This window comes from Phodopus roborovskii, unplaced genomic scaffold (genome assembly GCF_943737965.1).
Source record: "Phodopus roborovskii unplaced genomic scaffold, PHOROB, whole genome shotgun sequence".
In the NCBI taxonomy this organism is placed as follows: domain Eukaryota; kingdom Metazoa; phylum Chordata; class Mammalia; order Rodentia; family Cricetidae; genus Phodopus; species Phodopus roborovskii.
The window spans coordinates 32,921,068-32,936,537 of NW_026125052.1; the positions used below are offsets into that span (position 1 = coordinate 32,921,068).

The window sequence follows — 15,470 nt, forward strand, 5'->3', positions numbered from 1 at the left end:
TGAGACTGCAGTAAAGACAGAATGGTGTCTGATTCATGCTTGGGCACCCTGTGGCTAACTGTCTTAATATCGGTAGTCGGGAAGCTGAGGTCCCTAGTGGCTCTATGGCCGCTGGGCACCTGAAAGACAAGGTATGATTGGACAGTTGGCAACTGCAGCCCACCCAGGCATTCCTCCCCCCCACGAGAGGCTAGAGATGATCACCATGGCTACTGATTACATCAATCATGCCTGTATAACGGAAGGTCCACAGAACTATACAGAACTGGGTGTGAATCATCAGTGCCAGAAAACACAGCGTTTGGGAGGGGCTGGCAGGAATCCAAGGTCATCGTTGGCTTCAGAGCAAGTTTAAGGCAAGCTCGGGCTACTGGAGACCCTAATTCAGGATGACAGCAAGCATCCTGCCTGGTCCACACATTGCAGGATGCTCCCACCTGTTCCCAGCCCATTTCTTCCTTCTATCTCGCTGTTCTTGACTTACAGCTTAAAAAAAATAAATAGATAAACAACAACAAAAAGAAATGTAAATGTGAGTGGAGCGCTTTTCTGAGCTCTGTGAGGTAGTCTAGTGAGTTCCACACTTGTGCGGAGGTCCTCGGAACCACCAGGTTGATAGCTGCACCAGGAGTAGTGGTGGCAGCCTGGGGTTTGTAGCTGGCATCTATGTGTGGTAGGCCCCAGCCTCAGGAGTCTGCCCTGACTGTGGGTAAATCAGAACTGAATTGGGTTTTAGTTCACCCCCCCCCCACCATTCCCCCCCACACACACACGCACCCTGCCCGTGACTAGAGAGCTGGGGAGCCGCTGGCAGTAGAAAGAAGTCACAGGTATTATGGGTAAGAAATTCACTGTCCACCTGGAGAGCCCAGGCTCACCAGTGGCCACAGGCGCACCCCAAGTGCTGGTCAGAATATTCACAGCTGGCCCTTCTGCAGCCTGGCTGTCCGCCATCTCTCGGCTGTGCCCGGTGACCCTGAGAACTGCCACTGTGCCAAGCCCCCTCCCTGTCCCCGCCACATCCTGAAATGAGCCCAGCTTCTGGGCAGGCTCCTCTGCGGCCGGTTGCAGCCTGAGGACCCTGTGACCTGGGCTCTGTGCCCCACCCACCCCATTTCTTCCTGTCCCTGGGGTTTGACTTTGTGGCTCACCAGCCTTCCTGCTCACCCTTCGCCCTCACACAGAAGGCCTCTGGATAAAGTCCTGGCTCCCTTTCACATCTGTCCGTACAGGGCTAGGGCCCCATGTCTGCAGCAGCCCCTCTGCCTTCCTCATCATGGCGTGGAGGGAGATACTCAGGCTGCCTGCTCTCATTGCCACTGTGTGTGGGCGCCGCTCTGAGATGCACCGTGGCCCTGTGACCCCCACGCCGACCCTGACTGGCCCTTCCTCTCTGCAGGCCTCCGGGACTGCTCATGCTGCCCTGGGCCAGCAGGCTTTCACCGTGAACATGAGGAAGCCACTATGTTCCCACTCCCTGGTTGGCGTCTGCACACTCATCTCTTTGACTTCGGCTGTCATTCTGGGTCATCTCATGCTCCGTGACTTAATGCTGTTTCCCCAAGACCCTCAACAGTCCTCTCCAGAACTGCAGAAGACCTGGTTTAGACCTCACCACCAGGAAGGTTCCCGACCAGGGCCGCCCCAGCGCATGCAGGAGCACGCTGACCAGCCTGCAGTGGTGCCCACGAAGTGTGATGTACCCCCCAACAGCCGCTTTGACTGCGCCCCAGACAAGGGCATCTCCCAGGAACAGTGTGAGGCCCGCGGCTGCTGCTACGTCCCAGCAGGGCAGGCGCTGATGGGACAACCCTGGTGTTTCTTCCCTCCCAACTACCCAAGCTACCGGCTGGAGAACTTGAGCTCCACGGAGATGGGTTACACAGCCACCCTGACCCGTACCAGCCCGACCTTCTTCCCGAAAGATGTGCTGAGCTTGCAGCTAGATGTGCTGATGGAGACCGAGAGCCGTCTCCACATTGTGGTGGGTGTGGGAGTGGTAGACCCTGGGTGGAGCTGGGTCACCGGGAGGAGACAGCCCCATGCAGAGGGATGGGCCAGGCAGAGCAGAGAACAGGTGTGTAGACAGGTGACTGCATTTTTCTGAGGATATGTGTAGCATGATGATGGTAAGTAGACAGACCCCTACTGGGATACCAGGTGTGAGCCCAGGGATCATAGAGACACCGCAGCCATCTGAGATGTCCCCAGTGGTGGCTCCGGTACTGACCACTTGCAGACAGCAGGGGTTTTCGTCTGCTCTGTTCCCTGCCATCTCCTCCCAGCGTGCTCACACCCTGTTTCTGTGGAGGGTGATTTTGTGGTTTCCGTATAAAGCAATACCGGGGGCATCGTTATGCTAAAAACTGTGGGAGCTGGGAATATGGCTCACTGGGTAAAGTGCTTGCTGTACAAGCCTGAGGATCTGGTTCGGATCCCCGGCACCTGCGTAGCAAATCAAGCGTGACAGCACACACCTGGGGCTCACAGGCCACCAGCCTAGCCCAGCTGGAGACAAGCTACCTCTGACTTCTACAGTTACACGTGTGGGGCCTGGTGCATAGCTCAGTGGTAGAGCATGCCCTTAGCATGTTCAAGGCCTGAGTTTGAGCCCCAGCAGTGAAGAAAAACAATTATTTTTCTTTTATAAAGTGGCCATGCTTGTAATTGCAGCGTTTAGGAGGCTGTAGCGAGAGGATTTCTGTGGAGAAATGTCAGCCTAGGCTTCTTCGTGAGTTCCAGACTGGCCCAGGCTACAGAAAGAGATCTTGCCCCGGATTTTAATTAATTTATTAAAAGCAAGGGGGAAAAACACACAGAGAAGTATTTACCATTTATCTGAAGTTCGAGTGTAGTGAGTGCTCTGCCTTTGGCGGCCCCAGGGAAGTCTCCTTCCCTCCAGTTATGTAGCTGAGGAAGGGTACACACAGTCTGCAGCTACCCTGGGAGGGACCCCAACTGACTGCCCGCCCTGAAGCTGTGTCTCCTGGAGGTATGAAGGGACTGCAGTGAGTGAGGGGCCATCAAGGAGGGGCCCCCTGGCTCTTGAAGGCCTCTGAGTACCACTTGCTCTTCCCTCCTAGATCAAAGATCCTGCTAATCAGCGCTACGAGGTGCCGGTGGAGACCCCGCATGTCCTGAGCCGGGCACCATCTCCGCTCTATAGTGTGGAATTCTCAGGGGATCCCTTTGGAGTGATTGTCCGCAGGAAGCTGGATGACCGGGTGCTGTGAGTTGGGTGCTCGGAGCCTTGACCCTACCCTGGGTTGACAGGGACATGGTGGGTCGTCCCCCCCCCCCCAGGGTCAGAGCTTCCAGAGTCAGCCTCATCCCTGGCTCTTCCGTTAAACTGACCCTGCCTTTGGCTAGTCTGTTTCCCATTGCTCTGATACATAGCACGAGCGAAAGCAACCTGGGAAGGAAAGAGTGTATTTCATCTTTCAGCTCCCAGGTCACAGGTCACACTCTGTCAGGGCAGGAAGTCAGGGCAGGGACCTAGAGGCAGGAGCTCACACAGAGGCCATGGAGGAGCGTGCTCACTGGCTTGCCTAGCTTACGTTCTTATTCAGCCCAGGACCACCAGCGCTGGGGTGGTACCCCCTCCCCAGTGTGCCGCTGGGCTTCCCCACATCAGTCAGTGAAGAAAATACCCCCACAGGACCGCTTGTCGGCCAGTGTGATGGAAGCATTTCCTCAGCCAGCCCCTCTTCCCAGATGGCCCTAACTTGTATCAGGTTGACAAAACCCAGCCCCCACAGCCCTGTTCCGTTTGTGGACCACAAGCACTCATCCATGACCCGCTCTTGAGTGCTCACCCTGGCGCGGGCTTGGTGCTTCTACATTGGGTCTCAAAGGTTCCCTCTGTGGCTTCCCAGGGAGGACTAATGCCCGCAGGAGATACATGGCACCCACGCTATCCGAGATACCCCACTATAAATGGTGGTCCACCCTGTGGAACTAGGGAAAGACCCTGGTCCAGTCCACAGTGGCGCCCCCTGCAGGTGGCGCGCCCAGTGGCCTCCCTTCTCTTGTTTATTAAACACACTTCTCTTAAACACACTTCTCTTACCGTGCACTCCGCTGTTGACTCATTTTATCTCCGTAACCAACACAGACTCTGGTGAAGGGCTGGCAGGGGACAGAGCTGGACCCCGGCATCCCTGCCCGTGCTACTGTGTCTTTGACCTGGGGTAACATGGGCCCCTCTGAGCATGCCCACTGCGGCTCCCCGTTATCTTCAGGGGTTGACAGTTGCTGGTCTCTGTGCAGCCATTGTCCCAGGGTTGGCCCGGTGCAGAGCTGGTGAGGCCACTCTGCCCCTCCCCCCCAGCCCTCTCCACTGGAGGATCCGTCATCCTGGTGTCGTCCCCCCCCCCCAGGCTGAACACTACCGTGGCCCCGTTGTTCTTTGCTGACCAGTTCCTGCAGCTGTCCACGTCCCTGCCCTCCCAGCACATCACGGGCCTCGCCGAGCACCTCAGCCCGCTCATGCTCAGCACCGAGTGGACTCGGGTCACCCTCTGGAACCGGGACGTGTCACCCTTGGTAAGAGATGAGCACAATACCAATAAGCCATCCAGAAACAAAACAGGAGATGAGCACAAGGCAGGAATGGACAGGCTGGGGTCCTGGGTGCGAGTTGCTCTCTCTTGTCATTCCAGCCAGGTGCCAACCTCTATGGGTCACACCCTTTCTACCTGGCACTGGAGGACGGTGGCTTGGCTCATGGTGTCTTCCTGCTGAACAGCAACGCCATGGGTGAGTCACCAGACCGGGGCTCCTTAGTCGTCCTTCAGTGGGAGAGCCTGCCCCAGAGTGCCTGTCTGAAGGGACCTTACGTGGAGAGAGTCCAGTGAGCGGAGCCCTCACCCTGCTCATCCCTCCCTACCTAAGAAGCCCTGGGGGATTGCCCAGGCCCACGCGCCCCACGTCCTTCAGGCCTTGCTAAGTTGGGTTCAGAACAGCTGTCCCTCCCCTATCCCTCCAGCCCTCATCTCCAGCCCTTGTAGGGGAAGAGCCACTCTGTAGCTGCAGGTTGGCCCGTCGGTGGGGGACTCGTTCCTGAGCCTAAGACACTTTCTTCCAGATGTTGTCCTGCAGCCCAGCCCAGCCCTGACCTGGAGGTCGACAGGTGGGATCTTGGATGTGTACGTGTTCCTAGGCCCAGAGCCCAAAAGCGTCGTGCAGCAGTACCTGGAAGTTGTGGGTAGGGCCTTCCCCCTGCCCACTGACCTCAGACCCCGGCCCCTGCCCCTGCCCGCACTCCCTACTCACTCACAGTGCTGGCCTGCAGGACGCCCGTTCATGCCGCCGTACTGGGGCCTGGGTTTTCATCTCTGCCGCTGGGGCTACTCCTCCACTGCCATCGTCCGCCAGGTGGTGGAGAACATGACCAGAGCACACTTCCCCCTGGTGAGTGGAAGTCAGGGTGGCCAGCCCCAGCTTCCTTACCGTTAACTCCGGGTCCCAGCTTCTGCTCCCATCCCATGCTGTAGGATGTACAGTGGAATGACCTGGACTACATGGACGCCCGCAGGGACTTCACCTTCAACCAGGACGGCTTTGCGGACTTCCCAGACATGGTGCGAGAGCTCCACCAGGGTGGCCGGCGCTACGTAATGATAGTGGTGAGCGGCCAGTGTTGCTTCCCGACTCCCCCCACCCCCCACAAGCGCTTGCCCAGGACATTCTCCGAATCTCTGATGTTGAAGGAAATGTCTAGAGGTTTGCAGTCTTTGTGTCCGCTGGCCAGGTTCCTGGAAGCGCCCGTGTGTTCCAGGGAAGATGGCTCAGCAGTTGAGAACACAATTCTTGAGGACAGTTCAGTGCCTGCTACCATGTCAGTCAGCTCACAGCTGCCTGCCGATTTAGCTCCAGGGAACTGACAGGTTCTTCTGGCCTCAGGCACACCAACACACACACACACACACACACCAACACACACACCACACACACCAACACACACACCAGCACACACATACACCAACACACACACCAACACACACACACTCACACATACACAGTCACACACATACACTCACATATGTTCACACAATCACACACACACACACACACACACGCTGTCTTAGGATTTACTATTGTTAGGAAACAATTGAGGGGGCTCATTTACAGTGGCAGAGGTTCCATCATGGCGGGGAGCATGGCCGCATGCATGCAGGCGTGGTGCTGGAGAAATAGCAGCGTGTCACGTATCTTGCAGGCAACAGGAACTCGACTGACCCTGGGTGATACCCTGAGTATGAGAGACCTCAGAGCCCACCCCACAGTGACACACTTCCTCCAACAAGGCCGCACCTCTTAATAGTACCCACTCCTTGTGGTTATGGGATTTTGGAGGACCAATTACACACACTTTCACACACACAATTAAAAATAATAAGCTGGACATTGTGGCACACACCTCTAATCCTGGCACTTGGGAGGCAGAGGCAGGCACATCTCAGAGTTCAAGGGCAGCCTGATCTACAGTGAGTTCCAGGACAGCCAGGGCTTTGCAGAGAAACCCTGTCTTGAAAAACAAAAGAACACTCCCCCCCCCACCCAAAAAAAGAAGCAGGCAGTAAAGAGTTGCTTTGAACTCTGGAAGGTCAGGAGGATCACAAATCAGCCTCACACCTCCAGCCCCCAGTCAGCTCTTCAGACTGGCCAGCCGCCATTTTCACGGACTGTCTGTCTCTGCCTCTCCGGTTGCTTCTCCCAGAGGCTGGGCCGAATCCTTCTCACTGACCACTTCTTCCCCAGGACCCTGCCATCAGCAGTGCGGGCCCCGCTGGGAGTTACAGGCCCTACGACGAGGGTCTTCGGAGGGGCGTGTTCATCACCAATGAGACTGGGCAGCCACTGATCGGGAAGGTAGGGTGGGGGGGGGGGGGGACAGAGTTGCCGTCCAGGGAAAGGGTCAGATTCAGAAGCCACCATGTCCAGCAGAACAGGGAGGTTCTCAGTGGCGGGGGCAGTGGCTCCTGACAGAGTGGGGGGGGGGTTCCCAGGCATAAGCCGCTGGGCCCAGCTCAAGCCTAGCAGATCTTTCATGAGGCCTTGGGGGGCCTCCTTGTCCCTGGGGGTCTTCTGGGAGTCCTGGGTCCCAGCCTCCCCATCCTAAGGTGTCTCTAGCTGTGGGAACGGCAGGCTTGGGGCTGTGTCCAGTGGGTTGTCTTAACTCCCTCCCAGTGCTTCCTCTGCTGTAAGGCCAAAGCCCTCCAAGACCCTGGGCATTGTGGGAGAGGCTTGTTTGTTGTTGGGCTTGAGGTTTGCTGATGTCTGTCAGCTTTGACTAAGAGTGAGGCCGCTGCTTTGCTCAAGGCTGGGGCCTGACAGAGCCATGGTGGGGAGCTACGTGAACTGATTTCCCCCTCTGGACTCTCACTCAGGTGTGGCCTGGATCTACTGCCTTCCCCGATTTCACCAACCCTGAGACCCTTGACTGGTGGAAGGACATGGTCTCCGAGTTCCACGCACAGGTGCCCTTCGACGGAATGTGGATTGTAAGTATATCCCCGTCCCTGGGTACACCCCTAGTCCCCAGGGGCCAGCCCAGCTCTACATCTTAGGCCTCTTACAGGACATGAACGAACCGTCTAACTTCATTAGAGGCTCTCAGTGGGGTTGCCCTGACAACGAACTGGAGAACCCACCCTATGTGCCCGGTGAGCCCCACCCGTCTGTCTGGAGTTAGTGGCTTGAGCCAGGCGGTGCCCTTTTGTGGTTCAGAAGATGCAAAGCTCTCGATTTTGGCAAGCAGTAGGCAGAGCAGTCCGCAGGTCGGAGGAGAGAGACCAGAAGCTTAAGGTCCTGCGGAGAGTGACACAGCCAAGGCCACAGACACTCGAGTGTAACCAGTGCCTTGGGGGACGGGGTTTGGACTCAGCTGGGCACACGCTTGGGATGGAGCAACAGAAGGTGGGCATGGAGGCTGGATGTTTGCAGAGGACCGCCTTTGGTACCTCCTGCTCTGCTCTGGAGTAGTAGAGGTGTACAGTGACACACCTCAGCACCATGGGACAAGTGGGCTGGCCCCCAGGAGGTGTCAATCTGAGCACACGGACTCCTGGAAACTAGCGAAGGGGCCTAAACTGATTCTCCTCTCACCTAGGGGTAGTCGGCGGGGCCTTGCAGGCAGCTACCATCTGTTCCTCCAGCCGCCAGTTCCTCTCCACACACTACAACCTCCACAACCTGTACGGCCTGACCGAAGCCATCGCCTCCAACAGGTGAGGTGTCACCTTGTGCAGCCAAGCAGCCTGCCCAGTACTCACAGCGGAGGCTGAGAGGTGAGCTGGCTCCCATCATGGTCAGAGACAGAAGGGGACGAGGCCGCCCAGACCACCCACGGGCCTGCGATGCCTGCCCGCTGTGCTCCACTCCAGGTTGGAGCCAGCCTCTCTGCACAGGGCATCCGATGCGCCGCTGGTAGGGAATGGTGCTTAAGGGACTCCATGACTCCAGCAAGGCTCACAGTGGTGGCTCACCTGTGGATGACATCAGAGTCACTGGGGCAGGGCTGACTGGCTGGCATACTTGGGTGGTGGCCTCTGGTGCTTTGTCCCAGCACATAGAGGGTGTGAATTACCCAGTTCTCTGTTCCTCTGTTCCCATCCCACTCAGGGCCCTGGTGAAGACTCGGGGAGCACGACCCTTTGTGATCTCCCGCTCAACCTTCGCGGGCCATGGCCGATACGCTGGCCACTGGACCGGGGATGTGTGGAGCTCCTGGGAGCATCTGTCTTACTCCGTGTCAGGTGAGTACAAGCTGCTTGGAGGGTACTGGGGTCCTTTCGAGGGGCTTTGGGTTCTAGGCTCAGCCCTGCAGAGTGCATGGGGATGGTTTGGGGATCTGCTGCCACCTCATGTGGAACATGAAGCTTGCTGGTTCAGTTGTGTAAACCTGTGTCGCCTTCTTCCCAGTGTCTCTGTGTCCACTTTACCCTGACCACTGCTTGAAAAGCCCGAGACTCTTCATCTTTACAGTGGTTCTCTGGCTGACCCATCCTGAGATACAGAGCCACCCGCTCTACTTGCAGAAAGGAATTGAGTTTTGTTCCAAGAACTCTGATGCTATTGGCTCACATTAGGTCAGAGAAGTCAGGAGCCCTGGAGAACAGACTAGAGAAGGAGAGGAGCCAGAGCACCACATGGGCAGCTAAGAGCCTTGACAAGGAGTCTAGAACCTTCTGACTAGTGGAAGACTGGCTTCTATGTAGGATATGTCCACAGACATATGAAGGATCCTGGCTAGCTGAGCTCTCAGAGGTGATTCTGGCAGGCCAGAATCCAGACGTAGAACTAACTCTTGCAGAGCTGGGTTCAGAACTTGCTGCCTTCTCTTCTGGCCTCGAGTCTCCTTTGACTAGCACTGACCCAAGTTCTAGCTGATTTCAGGATCAGGTGTGACTCGGAGAAGTCTCCAGGGCCCCAGGCTACCCATCATTCCCTGGCTCTCAGGACACCAAGAAAGCCAGTGCAGCAGAGGGAGACTGGGCTGAACAACAGGAGCTTGTCCACCCTGCACACTCAGGGGAACGGCCGCCCTGGGCTGTCTGTTAGTGTCCTGAGGCTGCCATAGCCGAGGACAGCGTTAGGACGAATGTAACAGGACCCGTCTGCTCACAGTGCCCAGACCGTGGGTCTGCAGCCCAGGAATGGCAGAGCTGCAGCCCTTGGCGCAGAGGTGTGGCTTGATGCCCTGTGCAGCCTTGTGGACCCTTGCTTCTGCTCGTGGTCTCCGGGGCCTGTCACTGCAGGGCTCACCTGCTTCATCCTCACATCAATGACATCACTGTGGGACCCAGTGCCACACCCTGGCCTCTGGTGTGCTCTGCTGGTCCCTCGACCTGCCCGGCAGGCCTGACTGCAGCTGCTGCCTTGGTAACCTGGCGTCTCTGCCTCTGTACTCTCAGAGATCCTGCAGTTTAACCTGGTAGGCGTGCCCCTGGTGGGGGCGGACATCTGCGGCTTCCTGGGAAACACGTCCGAGGAGCTGTGTATACGCTGGACCCAGTTGGGGGCCTTCTACCCCTTTATGCGGAATCACAATGACCTCAGAAGCATGGTAGGAGGGGGTGGCAGGGGCCCCCCCACCCACCAAGACCCTGTCCTGCCTAATCCCACACCTCTTGGAGGAGCCCATTCCACGCTGTCCTCACCACACCGAAGGCCAAGGAGCCATCGTTTCCTGGTGTGGCCATTCTGTTAAACCCCGGCCTAGGAGCCCCTGTTCTAGTACCGTCTCTTACTGCTGTGAGAAACAGCATGAACAAAAGCAGGAAGGGCTTCTCTTTCGTCTACAGTCCCGTCAGGAGGGGAACTCAGGGCAGGCTGTTTAACACGACCCAGGCCACCTACCCGAGTGGCACCACCCATGGTGGACTAGGCCCTCCCACATCGCCACTAAGTAAAAAAATGCCACCGCCGCCGCCACCACCCCCACCTCCAGGCCAGGATGGTGGGAGAATTTTGCTCAGTTGAGGTTCCCTTTTCCCAGATGATGCCGGCTTGTGTCAAGTTGACGAATAACTAACCAGCACATCTTTGCGCTCTCTGCCCACACAGCCTCAGGAGCCATACAGGTTCAGCCAGACAGCGCAGCAGGCCATGAGGAAGGCCTTCACTTTGCGCTATGCCCTTCTGCCCTACCTGTACACCCTCTTCCATGGAGCCCACGTCAGAGGGGACACAGTGGCCCGGCCCCTCTTCCTGGAGTGAGTCTCCTGGGTCAGGGAATGACAGCCCACACGTGTCCTTTGGGGCCTGACCAGAAGTCTGTTGTTGCTAGGGAACCTCCTCCTGCTATGGGCTGTGTTCCCACTACCCAAGCAGCCTGCGCTGAGTGGACCAGAGCAAGCCTGTGCCCTCAGGCCTCCTAGACCTCAGCTCAGGGCCAGGGCCTCTGGAATATGGGAACCGGCTGGGGCACCGACCAGGCTTCCTTGCTGAAGCTTGATGAAATAATCATGAGTGACCCATTTGGGGGTGGCTTCAGGGAGGAGGACAAGCCAGAGACACCCTCTGTGTCCCCAGACCACTCTGCTCACATAGGCCTTACTTGTGGGCTCTCCAGGGCAGGTAGCAGAAGGTTCTTGGTTAGAGAGGCATGTCGCTTTTGCTCTGTAGAAGTCAGCATCTTCCCTACCACACACAGATAAGTTCCAGACAACTAGATGGCTGATGGCTGAATACTATTCGGCTGGAGAGTGGCTCAGTTGGTTAAATGTTTGCCTTACACGCAGAGGATTCAAGGTTGATCCCCAGTGTTCCTGTTTAAAAGCGTGGCATGTGGGGGTGGTGGCGCACACCTTTAGTCCCAGCACTAGGAGCAGAGGCAAGCAGATTGCTGTGAGTTCAAGGCCATCTTTGTATACAGCATGAGTTCCAGGACAGCCAGGACTACACAGCAAAACCCTGGCAAAGCGTGTAGCCACGCTTAACCCAGATGCTCTGGAAGTTTCTCAGAGACTGGGACTTCCGACTGTCCCTGCAGCTGACAGCTGGTGTCAGAGGCTCAGTCTCTAACCCTCATGCCTGTTTCCTGTGCAGGTTCCCCGAGGATCCCAGCACCTGGTCCGTGGACCGCCAGCTCTTGTGGGGGTCGGCCCTGCTCATCACACCTGTGCTCGAGCCTGGGAAAACTGAAGTGTCTGGCTACTTTCCCGAGGGCACATGGTACAACCTGCAGACGGTGAGTCCTGAGGCCCCGCACTCACAGAAGTGGTGGGCAGTCACAGGTGGCCATGCCTTCCTGGGCTGTCAGTGACATGAAAGGGGGGGTCACCTGCTCTGAGGACCCAGCTGCATGCTGGTTCCGTACGGGTCAGCTCGTTTCTATAGCGCCCACTTCTTGATGAGGAAATGAAGCCTGGGGTGGGTAGCGTCTGGGGCCCCACAGCCAAGGAGGCTGAGCTGAGCCGGGCATTCCCTGCTCAGTCCTGCACTGAGTCCACCCCTGGGATCACGGCTGGTTTGTCTCAACGGGGACATTGGGACCACCACACATAGCCTTGGGGGACAGGAGAACATGCCTCCAAGTAGCAGCATGGTAGCTTGGCTGCTGCATGGGACCGTTCTGATGCGACCTCTTCTCCAGGTGCCAGTGGAGGGTCTTGGCAGCCTCCCATCGCCTCCGTCATCTCCGCCATCAGCCCTCAGGTCTGCTGTCCACAGCAAAGGGGAGTGGTTGACACTGGAAACCCCCCTGGATACCATCAATGTGCACCTGAGGGCAGGATACATCATCCCACTGCAGGTACCCGGATGCAGCAGCCTTGGGCCTCAGGAAGGACTGAGATGGGCTTTAGCAGTACTTCAGGGGGTTGGAGGTAGGGAGCAGGCACAGGGCAGTCTGCCTTCCCTCGGAGCTCTGTCAGGATAGACCCCTGGCACCGAAACGGCCTGGCCAGGGTAGTCACCAGACGGCTTACCCAACACCTGGCCCAGGCAGTCACTATAGATGTCCTACAAGTCTCCAGGGTCCAAAGTGTGACATGTGCCCACATTCTTCCCAGGGTCCCAGCCTCACAACCACGGAATCCCGAAAGCAGCCCATGGCCCTGGCTGTGGCCCTAACAGCAAGCGGCGAGGCCAGTGGGGAGCTGTTCTGGGATGATGGGGAGAGTCTTGATGTTCTGAAACATGGGGCCTACACACTGGTCACCTTCTCTGCCAAGAACGTGAGTCACAGGGCCTGCCCAGGCTGGCAGGGAGGGCTGTGTGGATCTGGTGGAGGAAAGGACTGGGCCGGAGAATCCAGGGACCACCATCCCTGGCTCAGCGTGCCCTTCAGGTCTGCGTACAGGAGGGCTGTCCTGTGATCGTTTGGTGAGTCCCTGTCCTTGGTGGTAGGTTCTCCATCACAGTGTAATGACACTTTTTCTTCCACCCTACCAGAGCACCATTGTGAACGAGTTAGTGCACCTGGCCCGGGAGGGGGCTGACCTGCAGCTGAGGGAGGTGACTGTCTTGGGAGTAGCCACAGCCCCTACACATGTCCTTTCCAACGGCATCCCTGTGTCCAACTTCACCTACAGCCCTGACAGCAAGGTAAGAGAGCAGGCTGGGGACGAGGATGAGGGTCCCTGTGCCCCGGTGGGGGGGTGGGCAGGGAGAGGGCCCCAGTGGTGGGGTGGGCAGGGAGAGGGCCCCAGTGGTGGGGTGGGCAGGGAGAGGGTGCCGAGAACCCCAGGGACTCCCAGCTGTGTGACACACTACCGGCAAGGAGAGGTGGTGGAGGCTGAGCTGCTCCCGATGGAGTCAGGTGCTGATTCTGAGGCTCTGTCCCTGTCCCCAGTGGAGGTGGGCTGGTGTCCCCTCATCAGGTGCCTGTCTCCAGAGCATGGCTGTCGGGAACCATTTGGCTCTCAAGCCTCTCTGCTTCTGTCCCCAGACCCTGGCCATCCCTGTCTCGCTGCTCGTGGGAGAACAGTTTCAGATCGACTGGTCCTAACAGAGCACGCCCGCGGCCTCTCAGTGAGGCGCTGCACAAGCTTTCGATGGTGGCATCTGTAAGGACCCGAGTCCTGTCCTGACGCCTCCTTGAGTTTTCCCACCGTGTCACTGCTTCTGCCCTCGAGGTACTGTGTTAGGAGTGAAGCTTGCTGCTGTCTGTCCCCAGCCGTCCATCCCTGACACTAGAGAATGTGAAGCTCAGCACGGGGACATTGTACCTGTGCCAGCACGAGGCCATGCAGCCAGAGTTGGTGGCCATCGGGTTTACAGGACGCGAGAAACACTGTGAAGTGCACTTACTTTAAATAAAAAGGACATTTGGAACCAGCTCTCACACCACCTCATGTCATCTGCCACCCTCATCGCCCGCCACCCTCAGGTGCCCAGCATCACTTCTCCCTCCCATCACCTCCAGCGTGTGTCACCTGTCCAAGCGCTCCCACCTGAGGCCCCGGCTCCCAGGCAAGCCTGGAGCAAAGGAAGGTGTTTTTTGTCTGTCATGAGCTGGTATGTGTCACTCATACCAAATTTGTCACCAGGGTAATAGGCTGAGTGCCAGCAGCCCAACTCACTTCTGTGATCCCCAGAAAACCAGAACCAAAAGCATGGGGTCTCTGGGAGCCACTCATCTTACTGGATCGCTGCACTGGAGTCGCTTGCCTGCTGAGAGCTTTTGCTGGATGTGGAGGGGGAGGGCAGTCATGGCCACAGGTTCCGCCCCATCCCTCCTCCTTGCCATAGGGTAGGTAGAGAAAGCAGGGGCACTCATCTGGCTGGTCGGAGTGAGACTCTCCATCTGTGGTGGGGATCCTGGTTTCCTCCACCACGTGGAAAGGTGACAGGTAAGGGCAGGCTCCCCAAGTGTAGAGAAAACAAGGGAAGGAGCAGAGGGACCTGTCACCGCCCACATAGCCATTCCTGCAGCCCGAGTGGCCACAGGCACGCATCCTCTGGATCCCTGCCAGCCCTCACCCAAGAGGCTGTCAGCCCTCAGACACCTTGGGCTGCTGTTACAGGGCTGGTCCTACTTAGCCTGTCCTGAGCCCTGGATGGGGAGCTTTTCTGAAAGGGACAGGGTAGAGGTGGAGTGGGGTTAGTGTCACATTGGCTGAGGCCTGAGGTCTGCTCAGTGGCCCGCACTGCAAATCTAAGGCATGGGCAATCCATCCGGAGACTTGCAAATCCCAGGCCTGTGCCACCCGCCCTTCTGATGCAGGAGGCAGCCGGGGCTTTTGCAGCCCAGCCCTTCTTTCCTCCCAGCTGTTGAGTCGATGTCAGGGTCCTTTCCTTGGCTGCAGACAAGTGATGAAAGCTCTTAACAGTCAGTCAGTCAAAAGCTGGCTTGTTGTCCATGTGTTTACATCCACAAAGTTCATCTGTCATTCAGCATCCGGCTCATCCATGTGGTAGAATGACTGTCTTTCTTGGCATCATGGCTTTCTTGCTCATTCCAACATTACTTCCTAGAGGGAAGCTCATTAAGGTTCCAGAAACACGGGGTTCACAATGCTGTGTGGCAGTAACAGCTACCAGATGGGAAACTCTCCAACCGGCTGAGCTGGCTTTGTCTGTAGTCCAGGGATGCTGCTCTCTGCATGCTGGGGTGGGCTTCTCTGTCATACAGCTGCCTCCAAGTCTTCTACTCTTGTAACCCCAATAAACTCGCTGCAGTGCTAAGCCAGACTTGGTGGAGCTTGTTGGTCTGTCACTGGGGTGAGGTGTTTGCTCACATCTCAGGAAGAGTCACACAGTACAGGGACACAGCAGTGTTCATAGTTGGGGCCTTTTCACTTCTCATCTACTGTGGGTCCGGGTAAGACTGACACCACTATTCCAGTCCATGCTGTGAACAAATCCAGAGGGTGATACGTAACTTCCTAAGGGAAGAACGCAGCATCTGCTGAGGTGCTCCCTGCTCCAGCAGCAATGGGGGGCAGTTACCTTACCCCTCCCTCGATAGGGGTCACCCTCCTCTACCACCCGTGCAGTTTCAGGGAAGGGTACACAAGGAA

General features: G+C 57.3%; 1 protein-coding gene across 1 annotated transcript; it reads left to right on the top strand.

Moving 5' to 3' along the window:
• Nucleotides 1-1,265: 1,265 nt before the first annotated feature.
• Nucleotides 1,266-13,471, top strand: Gaa (alpha glucosidase). Its single transcript, XM_051181631.1, has 19 exons — nucleotides 1,266-1,984; nucleotides 3,084-3,229; nucleotides 4,380-4,545; nucleotides 4,662-4,758; nucleotides 5,087-5,206; nucleotides 5,294-5,412; nucleotides 5,496-5,627; nucleotides 6,763-6,873; nucleotides 7,392-7,505; nucleotides 7,583-7,667; nucleotides 8,114-8,231; nucleotides 8,626-8,759; nucleotides 9,918-10,069; nucleotides 10,570-10,718; nucleotides 11,554-11,695; nucleotides 12,101-12,259; nucleotides 12,519-12,683; nucleotides 12,901-13,053; nucleotides 13,397-13,471. The coding sequence occupies exons 1-19, from the start codon at nucleotides 1,277-1,279 to the stop codon at nucleotides 13,454-13,456; spliced, it is 3,030 nt and encodes a 1,009-aa protein (XP_051037588.1). The 5' UTR covers nucleotides 1,266-1,276; the 3' UTR covers nucleotides 13,457-13,471.
• Nucleotides 13,472-15,470: the final 1,999 nt, after the last annotated feature.